The sequence below is a fragment of the Felis catus genome, chromosome B2 (assembly GCF_018350175.1).
Source record: "Felis catus isolate Fca126 chromosome B2, F.catus_Fca126_mat1.0, whole genome shotgun sequence".
NCBI lineage: Eukaryota > Metazoa > Chordata > Mammalia > Carnivora > Felidae > Felis > Felis catus.
This window is the reverse complement of record NC_058372.1, coordinates 30095284-30116268: the sequence shown is the minus strand read 5'-3', so window position 1 is coordinate 30116268 and position 20985 is coordinate 30095284. Positions and strand designations below refer to the sequence as shown.

Sequence of the window (20985 nt, the reverse complement as noted above, 5' to 3'; positions counted from 1 at the left end):
GGGGCCACCTAGGCCTGTGGGAACAACAGCCCAAAGGACTCCTGGTGCTGTAACCATCGGGGTGATCCGGGGAGAATGAGACAGGAACTCGGACACAAGAGCAAGAACAGGCCTGATGCATCACAGACACAAGGAAAAAAAACCCCAAAAGATGGGCCTGAGGTCACAACCCAGGATGGAGCCTGGGCTGACCCAGTCACAGGAAGCTCTGGCTCCACAAGGTCCTGGTGACAGGTGACGTCCACATCCCTGTGGTCATGGTCCTGGTGAGACAAGGTTCCACAGAAGGGACAAGGACAAGGAGCAGAGACATGACCCAGCTGAGGAGGGAGCACGACACACCAAGGATGCACTGAGCACCGACTGGACCCAGGCCCCATCCCCGCTCGGCTCCTCCAGCCCTCTCCTGTCCCCACCTGCAACAGACACGGCACAGGAAACATCCAGGTTCTGGAAGGTTCTCAGGGCTTTCATTTATTTTCTGTTCCAACCATACAAATCCTCTCTTTTATTATCTCATCATGCCCACATACCCAGAATTACAAAACACAAATTCTTATCAGGATTCTCATTTTCAGTAGGGAAGTAAGGCGTCAGTACTCAGCCCAACATGAAGGAAAGATAGGAATGGAGACAGAACACGAATCAGTATGGGAGGGGTCATGGTGGGCATGGGGGCCAGCCTCCTGTGTCCTCACGATATGCTAATAGGAATGCAGACACATTCTGACACCATCTGCAGGAAGTCAGGGGATCTCGATGTCACCAAGTGGGAGCATGAACAGATCCTGCATCGCTCAGTGCACCACAGGCAGCGGGTCTCACACTGTAAAAAAAATTATCATGAACACATTTAGGTCAGTCACATAAGTGCCACATTTCAACAGCCCCCCTCATGCTCAAAGTGTCCCTAGTGCCCCCACTCCTTCCCACTTCACCCTCCAGAGTCTTACCTTTAGGAGCCATGAGAGACGAATCAGAGCCCTGGGTACTGTCATCGCCTGGGGTAGAAGAAACAGGACATGATCAGAGTCACAGGAGTTGAGACTAAGGAGCAGCTATTGGGGGTGGGGGTGGGGGTGGGGGCGTGAGCTCCCCAAGGGGTCCTGTCTACATTATCCCAGGTTTCAGGGATCACTTCCTCAATACTTACGTGCAGCATGAGAGTAGCTTGGTCCTTTTCCTCCTGTGGAATAAAATACCATTTTAGACACCTGGGACAACTGGGCCATGTGATCCTAGAGCAACCTCCTAATCCTTGTTCACAATGAAGTTTCCAGAATTCTGACTGAAGACCCAGGACAAGATTGGATACATGAAGAAAGAGGTGTGTGTGTGTGGGAGGGGGTGGGGGGGGGGTCACAGGACAACCACTTGCTGGAGGTCTGTCCGGAGCAGGGACCTTCCTCTCTGTCCTGTCACTGCTGGGAATCAGGTCCCCGTCACCAGAATTACCAAGTGAAAATCTGTTCTTCATTTTCACAAGTGCTTTGCTACAGAGTGAATGTTAGTAACAGCTCCCGACTGGGCAGGTCCATGTATGTGGATGGAACTTCCCAGGAACCAGGCAGGACAATGTGTTACCTAGGAAGCCCCCCAGCGGGACAAGTGAACTCAGATCCCCCCACTCTGTTCCTACCTGAGAACTTCTTCCTCCAGATCACAGCTCCAATCACCACCATGACCACAAGGATAGCCACACCAGCAATGATCCCCGGGATGGGGATGGAGGGCTGAGGGATTGGTTCTGGAAAGGGAAGGAAGGTGAGAGGCCCAGATATCTGGCTTCAGTTCTGACTTTGTGAAATTCTCCAGAAGGGCCCTGAGTTCCCTGACAGGGGCTCGACCCCAAACCCTCCTTACCCCATCTCAAGGTGATGGGCTCAGGCAGCCCCTCGTGCTGCACATGGCACGTGTATCTCTGCTCCTCTCCAGAAGGCACCACCACAGCCGCCCACTTCTGGAAGGTCCCATCTCCCGCAGGCCTGGTCTCCACAAGCTCTGCGTCCTGAGTGTGGTCCTGCCCATCACGCTGCCAGGTCAGGGTGATCTCCGCAGGGTAGAAGCCCAGGGCCCAGCACCTCAGGGTTACCTCATGGTCAGAGATCCGGTGGCGGGTCACCTGCGTTTGGGGAGATTCTGAGGAAGAAGAAACAGGATCCACACTGTGGTTTAGCTTTATGGGCCACTGAAACTGCATCCACGTGACCATCCTGAGGTGGACAGGACCACTGGTCTGGATGGAATAAGCACAAAACCCAGAGAGCAGTCTAGCCTTTGGGATCTCCTGATCCTTGTTAAGTTCTGGAATCAGGGAGAGAACCCAGGTAGGAGGCTGCAGGTCCAAGGGGGGAACACACTGTGGTCCTGAGTGTGGTGGAGGGTGAGTGACTCAGAAAACCCCTAGTCAGATCTCCAAATATGTTCCCAGATGGAGACAAGGCCTTGAGAGGGAAGGTCAGGGTTCACAAGGTGGCTGCCAGGGTCAGAGGGAACTGCTGATGGGTTATTTCTGGGATGTCTCAACCTGCACCCCAGGGAGAGACTGGATTCCTGTCTCTCTTTTAGAGAAAAGCACCCTCAAGGTGAGTCAGCCTCTAGTAGGCAGATGAACTCCGAGGCGGATCTCCCTCTTCCCCACCCGTGGGAGGAGTCATGACACTGAGTCCATTTTCCCTTCCTCGTGGGCAGCCAGCCCCAGTGGAGGGGAGATCGAGGAGGCCCCCGCGGTCCCAGTACCTGCGCGCAGCAGCGTCTCCTTCCCCATGTCCAGGTATTTGGCGAGCCACTCCACGCACGTGCCCTCCAGGTAGTTCCTGATGTCTTCGGCCACACAGGCCTCCTCCCACTTGCGGCGGGTGATCTGCGCCGCGGTGTCCGCCGCGGTCCAGGAGCGCAGGTCCTTGTTCAGGGCGATGTAATCCTTGCCGTCATAGGAGTCCTGACTGTACCCGCGGAGGAAGCGCCGGTCTGGGTCCACGTCACAGCCATACATTCTCTGGATGCTGTGTGACCCTGTCCCCGCCCCGCCCCCAGAGCAGCAGTGATTAAGGTGAAACCAAAAGTAAACCCGCCTAAAATCTCCCTTGTGCTCTTCCAGGGTCGTGGGACGGGGGTCACGCGGCCTCGGGGCAGCGCTCTGACCCGGAGACTCGGGGCGACCCCGGCCCGTCCGTGGGGATGGGGGTCGTGACCTGGACCCGGGCCCGCGTCGCTCACCGGACTCGCTCTGGTTGTAGTAGCGGAGGGCGGTCTGCAGGTTCAATCGGAAATTCTGTGCGTTGTCCTTCGCGTTCCGCGTCTGCTGGTCCCAATACTCCGGCCCCTCCTGCTCCACCCACGGCGCCCGCGGCTCCATCCTCGGATTTGGGGCGTCGCTGTCGAACCGCACGAACTGCGTGTCGTCCACGTAGCCCACGGCGATGAAGCGGGGCTCCCCGAGGCCGGGCCGGGACACCGCGGTGTAGAAATACCTCAGGGAGTGGGAGCCTGCGGGCGCGGAGGGGCTGAGACCCCGCGCGACCCTCCTCCCCACGCGGGGCCCGGGTCCCAGGGGGAGTCGGCCGGGAGGGCAGGGCGAGGGGGACAAGAGTAGGGGAGAGCAGGGCGGAGTCCGGGAGGGACGGGGGAGGGGAGCCCGGGGGGGAGGCCGGGTGGGGGTCTGGGGTTGCGGCGGTGGACAGTCGGCTTCCCCGGGGGTTCCGCTTCCCCGCCGGGCGGTCTTCTCGCTCCTGCCCCTCAGAGTCCCTTTCCTCCCGACCCCGCACTCACCCGCCCAGGTCTGGGGCGCGGCCAGGGCCCCCAACAGCAGCAGGAGCACAGTTCGGGACATCAGGAACCGCATCCTCGGGGTCTGAGGAGAAATGTGAGTCTCAGGAGGCCGGTGCGGAAACTTGATACCCCGGAACCGCGGTGCCGCTGATTGGCTTCTCCGGAAACCGGACACTAATAGGTGTGTGAACCGAGGCCGCGTCATCAGTATCCAGGCAGAAGGACCTGACACAGGTTGTGACAGGGAGAAGTGAAACCAGGGCAGATGGGGACTCCCCAACACTGGGCTTGCCCGCCCCCGACGCCGCCCTGGGGCCAGAGTCCCTGAGAGGCGGGCCTGGGGACCTGGGACTTGGCCTGGACGCCTCACCTACTGCACAGAGCGCTCTTTGTCCCACTGTGTCCCTGAGCCGTGGACCAGGAGCTGTGTGAGTCACTGATTCTCCAGCATTTTGTTCTCAGGATATCTCTACAGTCTTAGAAATTAGTGAGGATCCCAGGGATAATTGTGTGTCTGTGGATTCTATGGATGCTTATTTACCACAGTAGGACTAAAACAGGTTCAAATATATATTAATTCATGTAAAATCACATGAAAACAGAAATATTGTTTGTATGGAAAGTAACATTGTTCCCAAATAAAAGGGGGCACTGAGAACAGTGGTTTTCTTGCATTTCACATTTTGCAAGTCTCTTTCTTGTCTGTCTGGTTGGAAGACCACTGGATGTTCAGATTTGCTTCTGCATCTCTTGTGCTGTTTTGGCTGAAGTATATGAAAAAATTTATGTCCTTGACCAAATATAGGAGAATAGTATGTGTCATAACCTTTTCAGATAATTATGGGAATTCATGTTTGATACTATATTAAAACTACACAATGTGTACTTTCTCTGAGGTTCTTTGCAAACTGGAACTTGAAACAGTATCATTGACTGTGTCTTTCTCTGTTACATTAACTCCATAGGCCCATCTGCACATGGAATGGATCTTGTACTAATGCATGATTGTTTTTTGGTAATGTGTTGTGTGTTGTTTCACTAAGTAATATAAGTGTTCCAGCATTGATTAGAGTGGAATCAAATTATCAAAAGTCATTTGTTTTGGGGCACCTGGGTGGCTCAGTTGGTTAAGCATCTGGCTTCGGCTCAGGTCATGATCTCATGGTCCGTGAGTTCAAGTCCCGCGTGGCGCTCTGTGCTAAATCTTGGAGCCGGGAGCCTGCTTAGGATTCTGTGTCTCCCTGTCTCTCTGCCCCACCCCTGCTTGCACTCTGTCTCTCTCTTATCCCCAAAATCAATAAACGTTTAAAAAATTTTTAAAGAAACTCATTTGTTTTAATATTACCACAAATCCCAACAGAAAACGTGGTCAGTACTGAGAAGCTGTCAAGCTTCTGGGTGGGTCACAGGTTAAATGGGACGGGCTCATGGGTGATGGGTTCTAAGGAGGGCACTTGTGATGAGCACTGGGTGTTGTATGTAAGTGATGAATCATTCAGTTCTACTCTTGAAACTAATATTAAACTGTATGTTAAATAATGAATTTAAATAAAAACTTGAGAAAAACAACGTAATGGTAAAAACCAGCGATTGCTCACAATAACCAGCACAGGGAGATTTTTGGTATTTTGTGGGTCATACGGTGCCTTGTTTTTGTCTGTAATTGGACAAAGTTGTGTCATGGTTTTGGAGTCTCCTTTTGTGCTTTTGATGTTCCGTGAGATGACTGGCTCATGTCCCACGGGAATAATATGGCCCAGTGGTGGCATCAGTCAGCTTCTGACCACACTGAGGCCCAGCTGTCAGTGTCAGACCAGTTCCCGATGTGGGGGCTACTGTTTCTTCTGTCTTCAATTGCATATTTTAAAACACCTACAACCTATCAATAATAATTAAAGAATCGGTGTTTTGGGGAGCCTGGGTGGCTCAGCCGGTTAAGGGTCAGACTCCTGATCTCATGGTTTGTGAGATGGAGCCCTGTCTCAGGCTCTGTGCTGACAGTGTGGAGCCTGCTTGGGATTCTCTCTCTTGATCTCTCTGTCTCTGTCTCTGCTCCTCCCCTGCCCATACTCACTCTGTCTCTCTCTGTCTTAAAATAAATAAATAAACTTTACAAAAAATCTGGAAGGACTTTTAAATCCTTAAATAATCCAGTATACATTGGCCTTATTATGGTTCTTAAATATGTTTATTTCTTCTTGTATCACACCCTGAGGAGAAGCTTTCTCTCAGCTTACGGATTGTGCAATTTTTTCACACTAAAACTACTCCCAGAATTAGGGTAGGTCTTAGGTTTAATACTTCATAAGCAGGAATATTGTTCATGGTCATTCCAGACCCTAGTTCCAATACTTATCCCTTTGTCATGGAGTACCTCCTTCCTGTCTCCTAACATGTCTGCCAGATTTGGTTACTGCTCTCTGTATCTCCTCAGAGGCTGATTTGCTCAGGAAAATCTGAAGCAAAGGAGAGAAAGGAAGAGTAATTATATTTAGAGGAAAAAAGGAATCATGTAGTGGGGAATAAGAGGGACTTAGTGTGATTCATGTGGAGAGTGTACCTCCTGAAATCTCCCACTCTGGCACCTTGTCCCTCTCCCCTCCACACACACCCATGGGCCCACATCCCCATGCTCTCCACACACAGGCAAGATCTTTGTGAAGTCTACACAGCATTGCATTGCCCTGGCCCAGCTCCTGGTGGAGCAGAACTTGCCAGCCATTGCCATCCACTGTAGGATGCCCCGGGAGGAGAGGTGAGGGAGAGATGGAAAGATGTCTTGTGTCCTTGGGAGGAAATGAGACCCATGAGATAAAGGTCTGTGAACATGTTTATGATTGTCTTTCTGAGAAACAAACATGTTATGATTGTCTTTCTTGGTATCAGTAGTTTAAAGGTCTTCAATAATGAATTCTTGTGGCCAGCAACCTATGTGGCCAAGGCATGGACATTAAGCAGGTGAACTCTGCCAGCAACTACCACTGGCCTGCGGATCCCCATCCCTACCTGCATCGGGTAAGCTGCACACCCACATGGACATCCCAGTGTCCTCTCCCAGCCCCTGTTTCCTATGTCTTTGTACATTACATCCTCATCCCTCCTTTTGGCTGCCTTCCTACTTTGGGGTCTTCCAGTGTTACCCTATGTCTCCTTCCAGGAGGCCTGAGCAGGCCAGTTCCCCCAAGGGCTTGGCCATCATTTTGTGTCAAGTGAAAACATCCTCAGTGAGGTGCAGGGTCACACTGAGGTCAGTAGTAGTGAGCTGCCTGATGAGATGGACTTTTCCTCCTCCAGTGAGTATTGATCCCATGAAATTGGTTCCTCCAACTCTTCAGAGTCTCCTTGTTCCTTAGAGACTTTGTCTTGAACCATGTAGTCCAGAGAATGGTGCCTGATGCCTTATGGGTGCCTGACAAGTTTATGTCCCCCGACCTTGATGCCATGTTGGGATCTTTTGTTCATTTCTATGTCCAGTCCCTTTCCTCTCTCATCCAATTAGTTGTTTTTGCACCCCAGTCTTCCTCTGACCCCCACCCCACACGAACACCTGCATGTATAGAGGTCTGTGTTTCTGCCAGTCTCACTTAGCCTTCCCATGTCTTATTGCAACTGCACGCTTTCTCTGCAGTTGCAGCCATGGGAGAGGACGCGCCCATTCACAGAGCCTGATGCAGGTCTCACACCCACGAGCCAGGAGATCATACATGACCTGAGCCAAAATCACGAGTCAGATGCCCATCGACTTACCTACCCAGGCACCCCTACAGTTTAGATTTCCTAATTAATTTCTTTCAAAAAATATTTTTAACTTTGAATATAGTTGGAAAACATGATTACATTAGTTTCAGGTGTACAAAAATTGACTCAAATTCTGTACACATTTTCTTTTTTTGAGAGAGAAACAGCCAGAGCAGGGAAGAGAGTCAGGGAGGGACGGAGGGAGGGAGAGAGAGAGAGAGAGGAAATAAGAGAATCTCAAGCAGGCTGATTCCTGCGGGGCTGGATCCCATGACCCTGGGACCATGAGCAGAGAACCCACTGCCACCCAGGGGCCCTTCACCCTCTGTCTATACCATGTGCTCACCAGAGTGTAGCTGCCACCTGTCACCAGACTGTGTTACAGTATCACTGATGATATTCCCTGTGCTGTGCCTTTGTTCCTCTGTCTGTTCCTTCCATACCTGGAGCCTGTGTCTCCCACTCCCCTCACCCACTGTGCCCATCCTCCCAACCTCCTTCCCTCTGGCAGTCATCAGTGAGTTCTCTGTATTTATAGGTCTGATTCTGCTGTTTGCTTGCCTATTCATTTGTCTTTTTTTGTAAGTTCCACATATGAGTGAGATCATATGGTCCTTGTCTTTCTCAGTCTGATTTCGTTCACTTAGCAGACACACTGCCCTGTTTGTCCATCCATGTTGTCACAAGTGGCAAGATCTCATCCTTTTTGTGGTTGCATAATATTCTAGTGTGTGTGTGTATATGTGTGTGTATATACCACACATCTTCCTTAGCCATTTGTCTGTGGGGGGAACACAGGTTGTATCCCTGTTGCTTTTGAAAACAACTTCACTCACTAAACATCATTTGGGATGAGGGCGCCCCCTGGTGTCTGGGCCCCTGTCCAGGTGCTGCAGCTGAAGGAGGCCCTAGGGAGAGCCTGGCTGAGGAGGAGAAAGACAGCTGGGTCTTGTCTCCTTGGCCTTGTGGCCGCAGGTGGGGTGGAAGGTAAGGGGACATCCCCCACTGCTCTGCTCTCAGGTGGATTCTGACTGAGAAGCCTTAGTGGGGTCTGGACTGTAAGCCAGGTGGAGATGTCTGAGGAGAAGCCTGGGCATCAGTGGGAAGAGGAAGAAGTTTCTGAGCAGCCCTGGACTCCACAGGGGTCAGACTCAGGGGTGAGACAGGATTGCAGGAGAGGAGAGCTCAGGAGCCGGTGCCATTGCTGAGGTGTCTGTGTCCCTGTGCACCTTGTCCTCCAGCCCCGTGATGGTGATACAGGGAAAACCGAAAAGTAGAAACACTTCCTTGGACTCCTACTTCTAAATGTTTCAAAACTCAGTGAAACAAAACACATTTCTGATGTGGAAATAGCATCTCAATGTCTATACAATGCTCTATAGTGTGGACATGTACACTCACAGTTTGTGAGTTGACCCCGCATCAGGCTCTGGCTGACAGCACTGAGTCTGCTTGGGAATCTCTCTCTCTCCCTCCCTTTCCCTCTCTCTCTGCCCCTCCCCTGCTTGTGTACTCTCTCTCAGTCTCTCAATAAAAATAAATAAACCTTAAAAAATAAAAGAATTGGTGTTTTCACTTTTGGGGGATAAATACCCAAGAGTGCAATTATTGGATTATATGAAGAGTCACTATGTTGTAAACCTGAAAAGAATGGAACAGTGTGTAAGCTGCACTCAAATAATAAGAAAAAAGAGATAATCAGAAATATTAGAGAACACTTTGGAAAGGAAGACACGAAATGTCACACACATATATTGGTAATAATATACATAAAGAAAATGAGAGTGTGGAATATGTAGAGAGACAGGTCCTATAAAGATGTGGTATGAGAGGATTGCAAAGCAGGGGGCTAAGACTCTCCAGGAGCCAAAGCCTCGGTCCCCTGGCTCAGGCCTCTTTGATTTTTGCAAATTGTTGACAACAGCAAGCACATACAACATAGTATTTGGCTTCTTGACAGGTCATGTACCTGCAGTGTTTTCCATACTGTGTCATGAGTTCATCTGGCACCAGACAAAACATTCCTATCCCCAGGGTGGCTTCCGGGTGATGTCCTTCTGGAGAGAAGGAGCAGTCCCGGCGGCCTTTTGTCCTGGGAATGAAACTGCTTTCAGTTTCTTGCTGCTCTGTCCCTTTCCTTCAGGACATTCTTAAGGTGCCTCCGGCCTGTTGTTCTCCAGCATCTCCCCCTTTCTCTTTGTATTTGATGGACTGTAGGAGGACATTGCATGACCCGAACTGTCGGTCGATATGTTGACAGGCTCGTCGTCTCTGGCACAGACTGTACATGCGAAGATAAATACATTGCATGTTAATACAAACAGAATAGCAGTAGAGAAGCTAAAAATCTTAACATGCTCTCCAGGGCTTAATTTTCCTCATCCCTCTGATATACTTTCTAAAATCTTAGAACTGAATAACATGTCCAGATTTGCTTTGAAAAGTCTCATATATCTGGGCTTGCAGATGTTGAATGTCCACAGACACTTTAGATTGTCTGAGCAAGTGTCTCTAACATCATTCCATGGAAATTTAGTGTTATTAAGTGGTAACAGTGTTACACATATTGATGTAGTGTTCCAATCACATTTTAATGATATTTGTCTTTGTAGGCTCAGTAATTGACCTCCCAGCAGCATCACACAGCCTGTTGTAGGTCTGCAATCTCACTGGACAGTAGACTGTCAATATCCCGTTGTGTCTTCCAAAGTTGGTGCGATTTCTCATGCCATTGTTGCACAAATTGTAGTGTCTGTACAGATTGGTGCAATGAGATAGCCGCAGTAGCTGCGGCTGCAGTCACAGCAATAATGCCTATGAGAGCTGCAACAAGCATTCCAGGAAACCGTCGGGATCCATGAAGAGCTCGCTGTAGAGTGTGGTCCATCAGATACATTTCTGAACATTGTTGCCATGGTGGAGACATGCCAATCGTCAGCCACAGGCCAGGGCGTGCTCTAAGTAAATATAAGCTTTTGGATGACCGAGTAAAGGGTATAGAATTGTTAAGACACTGTATAATGAGCAGTTAACACAGATTATAAGGGCCTCAGAATCATTCCAAAATCTCTGGTCCTTTAATAGTATGCATGGCAAATGGACACAAGCCCGTGTGTACCAGGTACTATTGACCGCGAAAGATAAAGTAGAAATGTTGCTGGAGCTGTTTTTATACTATGTGCCCTTCCAGGTATGGAAAGGGTGGGGGACAGCAGTTAATTTCCATAGATGCTTTTGTAAGGGTCCTTGTTGTAAATGAGGACTGGGGGCAGAAAATCCCCCACTGTGCCAAACAATTGAGCCATTAGGAATGGTGCGGATAGTATGATTATGGACACACCATTGTAGATTTTGTAACCAATTTTTAAGGCGAGCTGAGCCCATAGGGCTCCAATCGATGAGACTTCCATAGGAAGTATTTATTTTAAAAAAAAATTTTTTTTTCAACATTTATTTATTTTTGGGACAGAGAGACACAGAGCATGAACGGGGGAGGGGCAGAGAGAGAGGGAGACACAGAATCGGAAACAGGCTCCAGGCTCTGAGCCATCAGCCCAGAGCCTGACGCGGGGCTCGAACTCACGGACCGCGAGATCATGACCTGGTTGAAGTCGGACGCTCAACCGACTGCGCCACCCAGGCGCCCCCATTGGAAGTATTTAAAGGAACTCACCTATGTTCCATCTACATGCCTCCCAAGTCACCCATCTGTCCCATTCTGACAATGTACAAGTAGCACAAGACGGAAACACCGGAGGAGTGTCATTAATTGTAAGATTGGAGCCAATCAGAGAATGGGCTGATAGTACGAACATATGTTTGTGCTGGATCCCATTTTTAATAATAGATGGCCATGCTTGAGACTTACTTTTGAGGCAGTGTTTCCCATAATGAAAACATATTTGAGGATCTTCAATCCCTATAGTATAATCATCCATAACAGTACCTTCTTCGTTTGGCCTACGTGGTCCTCCGCTGTCAAATGGCCCAGGTGTCCATTCGGTGTCATTTGTATACACTGGCATGGGGGAGTCATACCCATTGAGTCATATCCTGACTAAGGGGTGGATGAGGGATATAAGCCCAGAAAGTATAGTTATCAGCCCTTCTTGTGATAGTTATAACTGTGAGCATCACAAAGAAAAGGTGAGCAGGAGTTTGTGGGCTGCAAGTCTGCATCAATATTTTTTCAGCATCATGTGTCAACCTTTTAACTTGTCCCCGGGGAGGAGGTTGAGCAGTCCTAGTGTGCCTCGGGAGAGGGTGTGGTCATTGGGCACAATTCTCGGTTTCTGGATGGAAATTCTGTGAAACTCTTTGACTAGTGGAGTCATGGTGAACTGAGGTCGCTTGGATTGGCTCATGCCTGGGTTTTAAGCCAGACTGGGTAACCACTGGTAACCTTGATCTGTGAAGACATAAGCATACCGTTTGCCCCACACAACAACCTCTCCCTTTTCCCAGTGTCCCTTCTCATCCTTCCAGTATACCAGGTGATAAACAGGGATGGCCTTTTGCTTGTGCCAGTGTACCTCAGCAGCAGGACATGTATGGGGTCCTTGTGTGTCCAAGAAGTTTAAAGTATATAAGGCACAGTGTAATTGTTCCCATGATGCAGGTCTAAGTCCTTCTTCTTTTCCCCCTTTTTATTTAATTAACAAGGTTCCCCTTGACTTTGAGGGTTATAGGGAATTCCAGTAAGAGGAGTAGTTTGTTGGGCTGCAAAGAAGCGGGCTACCTTTTGAGATACATATGCAGGGCCATTATCAGTTTTAATGTGTTGTGGGATACCTAGAATTGCAAAAGTTTCAAGAAAATGAGCAATAACGTGCACAGCCTTTTCTCTGGTACATTACATAGCCTAGATCTATCTGGAGAAGGTATCCACAGTAACACGCATGTAAGAGAGCTTACCAAAAGCTGGAATATGGGTAACATCAGATTGCCAAAGTTCATTTGCCTGTATTCCACAAGGATTCACTCCAGAGGTGTATGGAGCCACAGTGAAGGGCTGGCAAGAAGGACGGGCACTAACAATGTGTTTTGACTAAGCATGTGTTACAGCGTGTCTATAGGCAAGTCCTCAAGCATTAGTATGGTGAAGCATATGCTCCTGTTGTGTCATCTGTAAGGTGCCTTGTAATAAGTCATCAGCAATGGAATTTCCTAAGGCTAACAGTCCAGGAAGGTTAGAATGACTGCGAATATCAGTGATATGTAAAGGGTGTTGCCTATGGAGTATTAATTCTTGTAAATGCAAAAACAGACGATGTAATTCATTTCGTGGAACAATATGTGTGGTTTCAATATTTAGGACTGTGAGCCACACTTATTGTGATTCTGTCACAACATTGAGGGAGGCAGGTACAAGATGTGACAATTCTATAACGGCTGCTAATTCAGCCTTTTGGGTAGATGTATAGGGTGTCTGTCAGGCCTTAGAAATAGGACCATGTATAGAAGCTCTACCATGACCATTGCCATCTGTAAAATATGTGTCAGCATCTGCTCGAGGCTGGTCTCGAATTCTCTTTGGCCAAAGATAATGATGTAGCCTTGAGAAATGAGAAAATTTTGTCCCTTGGATAGTGATTGTCTAATTTCCCTGTGTAATCAGACAAGACTATTGCCATTGTATATTAGTTTGGTAAGCCATATCAATTTGTTGATATGATAAGGGAATAATTTTAGAGGGAACACCACCATTAAGCACACGTAGTTGTGATCGGCGTCTCCAAATTATATTCCTAATTTTGTTCAGATATATGATAAGAAGTTTAGTGTCCTTCTTTGGTAAAAACAGCCATTCAGTGATTCCCCCATCCTCCCATAAGACCAGTTGGACAACGTGGAGTAGGAAAAATCAATAACTGAAGAGGAACATTAAGTCAAATACCAGTGATCTGACAATTCTCAGTATGATTTTTAATCCATTGTAGTTCAGCCTCTGCCTCTTTTGTGAGGACCTTAGGGCTGTTAAGGTTGGGATCACGGGCTAATGTTTGGAAAAGATGAGATAAGGTAGGAGTTGGGATTCCCAAAGCAGGTTGCAACCAATTTATATCTTCTAGTAACTTCTGGAATCATTTAAGGTTTTTAAATTATCTCCATGTCTTTGTACTTTTGGGGGGAACGATGGTTGTTTTGTGAATTTTTGCACCAAGATAAAGGAAGGGATCTTGGGTTTGTACCTTATCCTCTGCTATTATTAGGCCGTATTTGGGTAACAATAATCTAGCAGCTTGATAAGGATCTTCTACCTGTGTAGGCGTTTCTGCTGCAAAAAGAATATCATCCATGTAATGGATAATCAACACCTGTGGAAACTGAATGGCTAATTGTGAAAGCCGCGGATTAACAAAATGCTGACACATAGTAGGGCTATTAAGCATACCTTGAGGAAGCACTTTCCATTGATAGCGTTGCACAGGAACCATATGACTGTATGAAGGTACAGAAAAAGCAAATTTTTCTCTATCATCTGGCTGTAGTAGAATTGTGAAAAAACAATCTTTCAAATCTAGTATAATTTTTTTTTAATTTTTTCAACGTTTTTTATTTATTTTTGGGACAGAGAGAGACAGAGCATGAACGGGGGAGGGGCAGAGAGAGAGGGAGACACAGAATCGGAAACAGACTCCAGGCTCTGAGCCATCAGCCCAGAGCCTGACGTGGGGCTCGAACTCACAGACCGCGAGATCGTGACCTGGCTGAAGTCGGACGCTTAACCGACTGTGCCACCCAGGCGCCCCCCAAATCTAGTATAATTAATGACCAGTTTTGAGGAATCATAGTAGCGGATGGCAGCCCAGGTTGTAAAGGTCCCATAGGTTGTATAACCTTGTTTACCTTCCTTAAGTCCGTTAACAGTCTCCATTTCCCAGATCTTTTCATTATCACAAGCACCCGAGAATTCCATGGACTGGTGGACATTTCTATATGACCGGCATCCAATTGTTCTTGCACTAATTGCTCTAAAGCCTCTAATTTCTTTTTTGGAAGGGGCCACTGTTCCACCCACACCAGGACAGTCCTTAACCATTTTGATGGTAAGGCATAACGTTTTTCAGGAACAGTGGCCCTTACACTAAATTTGAATTCTGTACAGGATATCCCAGTTCCATATAAGGAGGTTGCATTTCAGCAGTAATTGGCTTCATATGCCCATTTTCTTCTTGTCCAAGCCCTTTTACTGGGTTATAGTTCATTTTGGACATCATATTGGTTGCAGCACGGGAAACATAAGGAATATTAATATATGCTCCCCATTGACTTCATAGGTCTCTTCCCCACAGATTAGTAGCTCTGTCAGTAACATAAGGCTGGATAGTAGCAGCCTGGCCTTCAGGCCCTTTACATAGAAAAATTTCAACATTCTGTGGGATATCAGTAGCTTTTCCTACACCTGTAAAGACTACGGATACAGGTCAAAGTGGCCAATTCTTGGGCCAAGACTCAGAAGCAATGATGGTGACATCAGCTCCTGAGTCTACCAGGCCAGTAAACAATTTTCCGTTAATTTGTAAGGTCATCTCAGGCCTTCTGTCTTTTAGAAACGTTTACCAAGATACCTGTTTGCTGATAGGCCCAAACCCTCCCTGCCATTCTATCAGCATGGAATTTAAAGCAATGTAAGGCAACAATAATTAGTTGAGCAATGCAATCTCCTGTCATGACACAGTAAGGAACAGAAGTACTAACCATTCCTAAAATTTCATCCTTAAGCAGCATCTGTAATTCCTAAGTGGACATGAACTCCTTGGCGGTAAGAGTACTTTGTCCAATAAGAAGGCCAACAGACCCTGAAGGAAGAGGGGCATAAATCCCAGTTTTAACCTTATAAATTCCCATGGCTGAATCCATGACCAGGGAATCTGTGGCTGGGATATCTAATGCAGAGCTCCCTCCTGCCTGGAGGGGGTCAGGGACAGAGGGACAGAATTGCATGTTGAGTCCCTTTTGCTCAGAGGATAACAATGTAGAATCTGACTACCCATACTGTTTACATTCAGGCCCTTGGATGGGGCATTATCCCCTTTCCTCACAGAGACAGGGGAGCTCCATTCTTATGGAATTTAGATCTACATTGATTTGCAAAGTGATAGCCTTTATTGCATCAGAGGCATAACCCAAGAGGTTTAGTATTTCCCTCTGGTGGCCAAGGTGGATCAAAGGAATAGTTAGGACTGGGCTGTTGACAATCCCTTTTATAAGGTCCCATTTTGGCACAGCAAAAACACTTGGACTGTTTGTAAAGTCCAGTGCCTTGAATAGCCGTGGCCAGTAGGCCCATTTTATAGACCTCTGAGCCAATATCCTGACAAGCCTTTAAATAATCAGATAAATCACCTCCTTAAGCCTTCACAGGTCATAAAGCTTGCTGGCATTCCTTATTAGCATTATCAAAAGCCAGCAGCTGTAAGAGATCAGGTAAGCCCGCTGATAACATCCTTTAGTCCAGGGATGAAATCTACACGGCTCCTTAGGACTCTGTTTAACTTGAACAAAAGAGGTTGTAGCCTGTCCCGGGGGAGCCATTTTCTCCCAGGCACCAAGGCAGCACAACTAACTTGTATCACGGCTTGATCATCACACTGAAGCTGAACCTGTATGCCAAACCATTGTCCGGTCCGTTAAGTTGTTCTTGGGTAACAGGCACAGGAGCATTGGTGGTGGCATCATGCCAGGCCTGTATCTGTGCCTCTTCATCCCACCAAATTCTAAACTGCAAAAATTCAGAAGCACTTAGAATATGACCTAGGACCCCCCAGTCCCACGGAATGAGTTGCTCTGAATTCACTAAAGCAGACACCAATCCCAACGTATAAGGGGAATTAACACCATATTGCGTGCAAGCCTGTTTCAAATCCTTGATGACCTTAAAACTTAAAGGTAATGATCAAATCGTTGCCCTCCCTGAGGATATTGCTGATGAGGAGGAATTTGGGTAATGTTGACAGATAAACTGCAGGCATACTAGCCATTAATTCAGTGTCCCCCGCAGGCTTAGCTTGTTGAAGCATCTGCATCATGGGGGAAACAGGAACTGTGATGCTCGGAGCAGAAGTATCAAGAAATGGGTTTTTTGAATAAGCGGAACATTTAGTTTCCTCAAAAGGATTGACCAGCTCAGGACCATGGGGCAGTGTGGGAGACAGTGGTACGGAGGCTTGAGATGCAACTATCTCTGGGCCATTAACCCAGGACCTGCCTAGGTTTCTGTCCCTCCGGTGGTGGGTTTAGGAGCTCAGCTCCTAGTCCTCATTATCCACAAGCTCATGATCACTTTCAGCCATTAAGGGGCTGCCAGGACCAATGCCCCCTTCTTCCCCGGATTCTGACTGCAAAGGCTGCAAAACCAGGGAAATTAAATTACATAAAGACCAAAGGGAGAGAGGGATTACTTCTTGTTGATGCAGGGCACAAAGCACCTAAAACCAATTCCATAGTTTCTGATTCAAAGCACTTTTGCCAGAGGGTGTAAACCAGTAACAATGTTTCTTTACCAAATAAAACAAATCCTCAAATGCAGAAGGGTTCACTTCTACCCCTGAGCTCTTTAAAAGTCTGCCAGAGCTAAATATATGAGTCCAAACTAGATGAGGTAGAATTCCCCATACCTACCCTGCAGAAATCTCGAAGGCTGAGCTTCCCGGCTCCAAAGTTCCCTTTGGTTTCCATGGCAGTTCTTCAGCCCTGTGGCAAATGTCCACCTTCAGGTCCCTGTTCTGGCGCCAGCTGTAGAGAGACAGGGTCTGAAGTTGCCGTGAGTCAGCAGGGGGCTGACTCTCCAGGAGCCGAAGCACTGGTCTCCTGGCTCAAGGCTCTTTTATTTTTGCAAATTGTCTGATAATAGCAAGCACGTACAACGTAGTATTTGGCCTCTTGACAGGCTGTGCACCTGCAGTGTATTCTATACTGGGTCATGAGTATATCTGTCACCAGACAAAACATTCTTATCCCAGGCCTGATGCCCATAGTATGTCCTTCTGGAGAGAACGAGCAGTCCAGGCGGCCTTCCGTCTTGGGAATGAAACTGCTTTCAGTTTCTTGCTGTTCTGTCCCTTTCCTTCTGGACATTCTTTCAGTGCCTCCCACTTCTTGTTTTCCACCAGAATATAAAATTGGACCAAAACTTAGTATCTTCAACTTGGGAAAGGTGAAAGTAGGTGAGGAGAGTGTCCAAAAGAGGGTCAGGAAAATACACCGTCATAAAGGATAATGGGAGTGAAGACTGGTATAAAAATTTTCAAGGGTTGTGCAAAATGTCTCCACAATTTAAGTGTGCTGATACTGTGACATAGACATTCTCTTTTAGGAATTTATCCTTTAAAACAAATTTATTTATTTATTTTGAGAAAAATGAAAAAGAGTGCACGCAGGAGCGGGGAGAGGGGCAGAGAGAGAGAGAGAGAGGAGACAGAATCCCAAGTAGTCGGATGCCAGGCTGGGTCTCAGAAACCCAGAGATCATGAGCTGAGCTGAAATGAAGAGGCTCATGCTTGCCGGACTAAGCCACGCAGGTAGGAGTTTATCCTGAGGAGATAATCACATATGTTCTCAAACGTATATTTTCAGGGGGGTGCCTGGGTGACTCAGTTGGTTAAGTGTCAGACTTCGGCTCAGGTCATGATCTCAAGATTTGTGAGTCTGAACCCCGTTCAGGCTCTGTGCTGGTAGCTCAGAGCCTGGAGCCTGCCTTGGATTCTGTGTCTCTCCCTCTTTCTGCCCTTCCCCTTTTCTCGCTTTACCTCTCAAAAATAAATAAATAAACATTAAAAAACTTCAACACTAAGGACGCCTGGGTGGCTCAGTTTGTTAAGCCTCTGACTTCAGTCAGGTCATAATCTCTCATGGTTTGTGAGTTCAAGCCCCACATCAGGACTCTATGCTGATAACATGGAGCCTGGAGCCTGCTTCAGATTCTGTGCCCGCCCCTCCCTCTCTACTGACCCTGACTCGTTCTCTGTCTGTGTGTGTATCTCTCTCTCTCTGTCTCTCTCTCAAAAGTAAATTAACATTAAAAAATATTAAAAAAAACTTCAACATTATATTTTCAGGGATGTTTCTTGAATTGTGGCTTATAAAAACAAAGAATGGAACTATATCTAAGTGCTACAATCAATATGATAACGATAAGTATAAGTAGTGGAATACATCTCAGGCACTATCTCCATGTGATGTACACAGGGGTCAAAGTTAATCATCAAAGCAAACCCATGAGGCACCCCCTAGGGGATCCCTTTGTACACACAGGGAGAGGGAGACTCAGGGAGGATAAGAAGGTAGTGGAACCAGGGTTCAATCCAGAACGTTTGCACTCACAGGCTTTGTTGACTTGTCTTTCTTTGGTTCTCTGTCCATCGGGAGGTGGGTATGGGTGTGCACTCCATGCAAGTGAACTGTTGCAATGTTCCAGAATGTTCTGCGATGGGAGGCTGCTAGGTTCAGAGCCTAAGAGGACATTAAGAGGCAGTGGGACTTGCCTGCTCAAATCAAACTAAAGCCCATCATCCCATGTACATCTCAAGGCCTCCAGTGGCTCAGGGTCAGCTGACTCCAGATGTAAAATGAAGAACAAGCATGTACCCCTGGTGACATGACACTGGCAGTGTCCTGTGGGAGGTGGGCATTACCAGAAATGACAAGAAAATGTAAGTCACTCCTGAAGTGAGTGTGTGTGGAGAGGGTCAGGATATCCTGAAAACAGATGACAGGAGACCTAACAGGTCCCCAATCACTAGAATCAATCATGTCTACAGAGTGTAAGAGGCATATGGCATATGGAACAGAATCTGAACCACACACACTGGTGAACAACCCTAGAACAAGAAAGAGCTCTTGGGAGTTAAAACGATGACTCTAGAAATGAATAATTTATTCAGTAAAGTGGATGATTACAGTTGTACTTCCCTGAAGTAGTACAGTCGGGAGGTAAAGGAAAGAGGAGAGAAGACCTGTTCAGTTCTTAAAATTTGTTTCCAAAAATTTCAAGAATATTTCTCAGAGTTGACAAGGAGCAGCGCATATGTTGAAAGTCCTACCCAAGTTCTTAACTAGAGTGGATGACAAGAGACCCACACGAAGACATGTCACAATGAAATGTCAGGAGGAAGGTAGAGGAGCAGACACCTTGGAAACTCCAGACACAACAACACAGAACTGGCAGCTGGGAGACATGACCCACGGTCCCCAAATCCCGAGGACAACTGTGTCCAGGACAGAGTCTCTATCCCATCACCGTGGGAATCAGGGTGAGGGTAGCCCAAAGGCACGTCAGGTGTTTAGAGTGTCAGTGTCTACTTTCCACATTCCCTCCATGGGATACCACTAGGCAGAGGGGAAAATGATGGAGAAAACCAAAAGGGAGCACGTGGGATCCAGGCAACAGGGGGCCAGAAGGAGAGAGGCAGAGGGCACCCAGGCTGAGCTGAGGGGATCCGGCTGTTGGCCCTGCCCCAGGTGTGCAGGCATCCCGTCCACACGGGCAGGACTGAGGGCTGCGGGATGGGCATCTGCACAGAAAATCAAGAGTCAAGACACCTAACCGACTGAGCCACCCAGGCGCCCCTGTCTCCTTTTTGATTCTCTCGTGTGGACATGGAAGAGCCTCAGTGTGGTTTTCTTTTGCTTCTCTTCTCTGGTGAGTGACGAGCTTCTCAGATCTATATGCTCAAGCTTTTTGCACTAAATTAGAGGAGTTTTCAAATGGGATTTCTTCATTTTTCTGCCCTTTTTGTCCTTCCCATTTTTGGACTCTGATCCTCTGTTTGCTTTTTTTTTTTTTTAATTGTCTGTGGATTTCTGAGGTTTTATAAGTTTCTCTTAAATCTTGTTTCTCTGATTTTTTGAATTGGGTAATTTCTATTGATTTATATTCAACCTCATTGGTTCTTTACTCTGCCTTCCCAGGCCTTCTGTGAAGTTTACCCATTGAACTCTCATTGCATTTTTTTTCCCCTTTCAGTTCTAGAATGTCAATTTGGTCTTCTCTGTACATTCTACTTCTTCATTCAGATATCCTTTCTGCTCACCCTTTGATAACTTGATTTTCTTAAATTCTTTCAACATATATTTATTCATTCTTTGATGCTCCTGGCCGGGTTTGGTGCTGATTGCAACATCTGGGAATCGTCACACAGGGAACATGCTTGTGTTGAATTTTGCATACTCACACATTTCTGTTTCTCTGCATGTCCTTTAAAATATGTCCTTTAAAAGTGGATTGTGGGTTTTAGTTTTAGCAAATCTGAAATCTATTCTCTCTGGTTCTTTTTCTTTCTTTTTTTTTTTTTTTTTTTTTTTTTGACAACTGTGTTTTTCCTAAAAGTGTTTCACTAGCATGGACCCCGCTATGACAGGAACATTGTTGATTGGTGTTATCTGTACCCAGTTTTTCCCACCTCCAGGGGCTGCATTTTATCCCGGGTCTTGAGTGACCCTCCCTTGAGTGTGTGGTTTGGGGGTCAGTCAAGG

General features: G+C 47.2%; 1 protein-coding gene and 1 long non-coding RNA gene across 3 annotated transcripts in view; both read right to left on the bottom strand.

The window, feature by feature from the left end:
* Window positions 1-448: 448 nt before the first annotated feature.
* Window positions 449-20985, bottom strand: part of FLAI-K (saoe class I histocompatibility antigen, A alpha chain-like) — a 184168-nt gene continuing 163631 nt past the window's right edge. The window contains exons 1-8 of one of the 2 annotated variants that reach the window (XM_045056988.1): window positions 3772-3933; window positions 3220-3489; window positions 2740-3015; window positions 1864-2139; window positions 1640-1747; window positions 1154-1186; window positions 954-1001; window positions 449-826 (exon numbers count right to left, since the gene is read on the bottom strand). In XM_045056988.1, coding sequence (XP_044912923.1) covers window positions 822-826; window positions 954-1001; window positions 1154-1186; window positions 1640-1747; window positions 1864-2139; window positions 2740-3015; window positions 3220-3489; window positions 3772-3844 — 1089 coding nt within the window. In that variant the 5' untranslated portion in view covers window positions 3845-3933 and the 3' untranslated portion in view covers window positions 449-821. Of the gene's footprint in view, window positions 827-953; window positions 1002-1153; window positions 1187-1639; window positions 1748-1863; window positions 2140-2739; window positions 3016-3219; window positions 3490-3771; window positions 3934-20985 lie in introns of those variants that run through there. The other variant, XM_045056986.1, reaches the window with a different exon arrangement.
* LOC123385328 lies at window positions 9245-17519 on the bottom strand. Its single transcript, XR_006597649.1, has 2 exons — window positions 17134-17519; window positions 9245-9790 (listed from the first exon to the last, which is right to left on the bottom strand). It is a non-coding gene; the product is annotated as an uncharacterized LOC123385328 (long non-coding RNA).